This window comes from Ruditapes philippinarum, unplaced genomic scaffold (genome assembly GCF_026571515.1).
Source record: "Ruditapes philippinarum isolate M1 unplaced genomic scaffold, ASM2657151v2 ctg23397_1_1_1_1, whole genome shotgun sequence".
NCBI lineage: Eukaryota > Metazoa > Mollusca > Bivalvia > Venerida > Veneridae > Ruditapes > Ruditapes philippinarum.
This window is the reverse complement of record NW_026864794.1, coordinates 7,385-13,056: the sequence shown is the minus strand read 5'-3', so window position 1 is coordinate 13,056 and position 5,672 is coordinate 7,385. Positions and strand designations below refer to the sequence as shown.

General features: G+C 32.9%; 1 protein-coding gene across 1 annotated transcript; it reads left to right on the top strand.

Annotated features, from left to right (window-relative positions):
• The first annotated feature begins 274 nt into the window (after nucleotides 1–274).
• On the top strand, nucleotides 275–4,694 carry LOC132726810 (probable 18S rRNA (guanine-N(7))-methyltransferase). Its single transcript, XM_060712186.1, has 6 exons — nucleotides 275–390; nucleotides 1,283–1,333; nucleotides 1,885–1,970; nucleotides 2,423–2,530; nucleotides 3,955–4,044; nucleotides 4,547–4,694. The coding sequence occupies exons 1-6, from the start codon at nucleotides 388–390 to the stop codon at nucleotides 4,599–4,601; spliced, it is 393 nt and encodes a 130-aa protein (XP_060568169.1). The 5' UTR covers nucleotides 275–387; the 3' UTR covers nucleotides 4,602–4,694.
• Nucleotides 4,695–5,672: the final 978 nt, after the last annotated feature.

Sequence of the window (5,672 nt, the reverse complement as noted above, 5' to 3'; positions counted from 1 at the left end):
TTGTATTCAAAAATATATTTTGCTTATAAGTTGAGAAAAGTTCAAGTCAAATGTACAGATATATTCAAATGTATGCATTTTAATCAAGATGATGCTTCATATTTCTTCAGTTAATCTTATTAGTTCATATTTCTTCAGTTAATCTTATTAGTTTCTTTTGCAGTTGCAAATTTCTTGTATGATATTGTAGAGAATTTAAAAGTGTTAACATTTGTAATGTAGTAAACTGAGTTTCTGTGTTTTTCTATTATATACATGTGTATATGTGAGTAAATTGATTGTGTGTATTTCAGTATATCTGCTCTTCAGTGGCTATGCAATGCAGATAAGAAATATCATCATCCGCCTAAGCGATTACTCAAGTTTTTCTCTACACTATATGCCTGTATGGTAAGTTTTCCTTTTTATAGTTACATAAGAAGTTCAAACATATGATTTGTTATGATAGGCTTCGTTGGTCATTTGCAAGTCTACTTGTAATGAAAAAAGCTAGACTGAAATGCTTATTTCATCCTTGAAAGCTGTTAAGCTTGTGGCTTACCATGCCTGATTTACATATTTATAATCAATTGGCTCTGCTTTGATGTCTATGTTGACAAAAAACTTTGCCTGTCTGTCTTTAAATTTGTTAAATCTGTTGTTGGTTTAAAGAACTATAGCACTGGAATACAAAAATTAGTTGTTGACATTGTAGAAATAAGTCTGGATACACCGAATGGATATTAAGACAGTTTGGCCTAGCTTAATACCGACATACTCCCATTCACCGATGCATAGGAGAGTAAATACTGGTTGCATTAACTATTCGTCATTAGCAGTTGCCCACAAAGCTCAAAAGGAATAGATTCGGATTTGTAATCTGTTTCAATCCTAAGGCGAGGCAAAAGTTCTTTGACATTGAGTCTAATGTTCATCTTGTCACTTGCCGCTGATACAGAAATTGTGTGAAATTACTGTATAAGTGGATATTTCAGCGTGTCAAAATGTTTGCAAATTTAAAAAGAGTAGCGTGAAAACTGAAAACAGGTTGGTTGATATTTATGCTAAGGGATATTTGAGCGATTTTTGTCAATTCGCGAAATTCGCCAATATTTCGTCATTGCTGACTAAACCACTTATACAGTAGTTGTCAGTCTTTTACAGAGAAATTGGTAATTACTGGTTAGTTATCCAGGAGACCCAGTAAGGTGGGGGACCTAAATTTCTGTGATGGAAATTGTTATATTAAACTTAGTAAGATATTTAAGAAAGTCACATGTAAAGAATTCTGAAATGTTTTCAGGCTCGTGGATCTCGTGCAGTATTTCAGTTATACCCAGAAAGTAGTTCACAGGTATGTGAGAATTTATAAGTGTAATGTTACAATTATAATGTAACCATTTTGTTTTTCTTTATGATAAACAAATTTAGTTCATTTTGCTGTTTTTGGCTACTTTCTAATACTATGTTACAATATTATGACACTTTCCCTGTTGTGTTTGTGAGAATGTGATTTTAGATGCGTCCCTAGCTGAGTGCTAGAGGTCCGGGATTTCTACTCACTTTCTGCTCATAATTTTGGTCTTCATTTCCACTTGGGTCTTTGAATTTCTTAATGTGAGGAAGCTATCCACGCAACATTTTGTAGTTTGGTGTTTCTTATAACATTTGATTTTTAAAGAAAAACTTACAAAGGTCATAGTGTAAGTTTAATTCAGGAAAAACATAGGATAAAGAATAAGTTTGAAGCTGTATGGTTTGATTATCAGTCAGGATTAAGCTATGAAAATACAAAATGATGTTGAAAGATGACAAAACATAAAATTCTCTTTCAGACATGCTGATAATTATGTCTTTTGAACAGTATCAAAATGGAGATTGAAAAGAATCATTTTTTTCTTTCAGTTAGAATTGATTACCCAGCAAGCTATGAAGTCAGGGTTCACTGGAGGTCTAGTGGTTGATTATCCAAATAGTACAAAAGCTAAAAAGTAAGGCATTGATATAATACTGATATCAATTATATAACTGGTATTTAAGTTAAAGTGATCAACTTGGAAATCTTATACCATTTCAAGCCCCATTATTAGGCAGGTTCATTGTGGAATAAGATTTTATCCTGATCTAAGTCCAGATTTTTAACAGGTCACAGTTAAACGTTACTTTGAATAAAAAAAGATGGTCAATAGGTCTAACATCCAAGGGTCTTTTAAGATAGGTTAATTTAAAGATATTTTCTGTTATTGATATTAAACTCAGTGTCGCAAAATACGTATCAAGTAGGATAAGAACAATTTCACCCAGGATAACTTCCATATGTAAAAACTTTTCTTTTATTTCAACAAAAGAACTATATAGCAGCCAAGAATGATTACAACTTTATAAGGCAATTGAGGGTTTCATACTGTTAATTATACTATACAAATGTTTTGTTATATTTCAGAATGTTTTTATGTTTATTTGCTGGTGGTCAGTCACAGACTTTACCTAAAGGACTTGGTACAGAAGAGGCTCAAGGTGCCAAGGCACAAATTTCATTCTCAGATAAAAGGTGACACCTGTAATATATATTAGATTTAAACATTCTTGTTTCAGCTAGATTCTTGTTGCATCTTATCATTTATAATTTTCAAGGCCTCTTCTTTGGCTTGCATGGCTAACAGGTCAAGGTCATTGACCTCAAACCAATTGCCTTTCCCTGCTGTAGGTTTGAGACTGCGCTAGCATTTTTAGATTCTTCATGTGAGAAAGCTATCCAGCTAGCTTACTGAACATCGGTGGTTCTACTAAGGTGCCCACTTTTGCCTGTAATTATGAACAGAGGGGCACTCAAGGTATTTCTCCATCAGTAAAGCTGGAAAGTCGCCATATGACCTATACTGTGTTGGTGCAACATTAAAGCCTCTTCATTTAACTGGTTTTATGTGTGAAAATATGGATGTGGTCTGACAAGAGCTCAAACTTGCAATCTCTGGATTGAAAGGCCGACACCACTAGACCATTATTCCTTCTCTAATTTTATTCTTCATGAAAGTTGTTAGATACAATTGAGAGGGTTAAACTGATTTAAGTCATATAACTACATGTAGTTTTATACAGTTTGTGTCATAACCACCTTTGGTTAGTAGCATCCATAAATAAGATTGAAATATCTCATACATGTAATTGAATTTGCCATAACAATACTTGGTCCGTAGCATATCTTGATGGTTCCTGTAGAAAACTAGGATGGACATAATTACAGACTATTGGCTTGGTTTAATTAAGGATGTGTAAGAGTCAAATGTGGATACACCACTTGAAAAAACAAGCAATACATATAGAATACTATGTTTCAACAAGAAAAAAGATAAGGGAAACAACAGAAACAAGTTCTTGGGAACCATTTTATTGTTGTTTAAAATACATGTAATATATAAGTTTTATTCTTATACATTAGTATGTAGTATACATATACCATGTATCTGATTGTTCTTCTTTGCTCTTATAATTGTTTTCTTATATTAATAGTGGTGGTGTGGCCGAGTGGTTAACATGTCAGACTAGTGTTCTAAGGATTGCTTGCCGTGTTGGTGCGGACCCAGTCAGGGGCAAGCCGTTGTTTCCTTGAGCAAGAAACTATACATTCATTGCTTAGTACTGGTTAACCAGGAATGGATTTGAGAGTGTTTCAATAAGCTTATAGCTTCCATCACAATAGAACTATAATAAATTTGTATAAACTAATGATATTTTTACTTACCATGCAATTTTCAAATGTGAAACAAGTTGAATGTCTGTCTCAGGCAGACAACTTTGAGCAAGGACAATCATTAATGTAATGATACTGTAAAATGAATTTAATGATTTAATTTAAGTCTATTTTTCAGTCCAAGTGAATGGTGAATGTTATATCAGTTATTCAATATTACTTTCTCTACTTACCACTATTCACAATTATCAATGTGGAAATTTATGTATTATGTTAAATTATAGAGACAGAATGAAAAATGCAAGAGGAAAGTCATTAAAGAAGAGTCGAGACTGGATTTTAGAGAAGAAAGAAAGACGGAGAAGACAAGGGAAGTAAGTAGTGTAATCATTTTCATAAATATTTATTTCTGGCCAGCTCAGTCGGGAATTAGATGTAGTTCGCTTATTTAAAACATATCATATTAAGCTTGGTAATGAAAAATATTGAAGGTTTGCAGTCCAGCCGAATTCAATATTATTTTCTGGAACTAACCCGTCATGCAGTAAACAAGGTCATACTCAAACCTATGATACCTAGTTTGAGAGACAGGAACCTTAACCACTAGGCCAGCTCTTCCTTGAAAAGATATCACAGCGTTTTATAGTCCAGGTGTTTGTTTAAAGAACATTCAAGTGTTCGTTTTTTACACAAGCTCCCTTTCTTAGTGATTCTTTTTAGGCAAGTGTATTGCAGTATTTTATTAACTGGAGGCTTTTCTTACATGGCAGGTAATATGTATGCATCTTTATTATTTGACAGTATTTCAAGGGTTTAAAGTTTTTGTGAAAAAAGTTTTTCTTTTTGAAACTAATCATATTTTTTTGTTCTTTTCAGGGAAGTAAGGCCAGACACAAAATATACTGGACGGAAAAGAAAATCTTATTTTTGAATATTTTTACCTCTTTTTTTATTGAATAAAAGTTGTTTTTGTTATCAATGATTTGTTACATTTTGTTAGTTTTGTGAGAAATGGAAACACTTGAAGATAATTTTAGAAATATCTTAACCAATTGCAAAAAGAACTGCCAGAAATAGACTTCAGTTATTTTAGTTTAAACATTATTTAATTAAGGTAGATTTTGAGGAAAGCTTATACTTTATTTGAACAACAATCAAACATTCATCATTTTGTAACACAGTGTCATTTACTGGTAATCCAATTCACAGTTCTAATGACATCAGGGTACGAACCTTTAAATGAAATATTGATGAAATAAAATGTGATTTTCAATTTTCTGTATTTTCACGTAAAAAAATATTTTTCACTGCAGTAAATTATATTTGTATTTTCACTGGTATCTTGGCAGAATTCAGCCAATACACAAAATTTAAAATCATAGGTCAAAAAAGAAAAATTCATTTTATCTCTGGTATGAAAATTTCCGTATTTCATTTGTGGCACCTGGGCCAAGGGCTATTTTAAACCAGGGGCCTTTATTTGAACAAACTTGGTAGACACCCATTTAAAGATGTTTCATGATATATATATCTAAGCTCTATCTCTTTGGGGTTTTTATAAAAAAGATTTTTTAAGTTTTTACTATATACATGCAGGGAAAAACAATGACCCCCTGGGAGGGGCCAATTTTGACCCCAGTGCTTTTTATTTGAACAAACTTCGTAGACACCCACTAGAAGATGTTTCATGCTTTATATCTATGATCTAGCTATTTTGTTATTTTAAAAGAAGATATTTTAAGTTTTTACTATATATAAATAAGGAAAATCAATGACCCCGGGGGGCGGGACCAATTTTCCCCCCAGGGCTTTTATTTGAACAAACTTGGTAGACACCAACGTGAAGATGTTTTATGCTTAACATCTAAGCTCCCGCTGTGGGTTCGAATCCCGACAGGGACTTTGGATTCTTTCATGTGAGGAAGCTATCCAACTAGCTTACGGAACGTCGGTGGTTCTACTCGGGTGCCCGTTCGTGCCTGAAATAATAATACACGGAAGG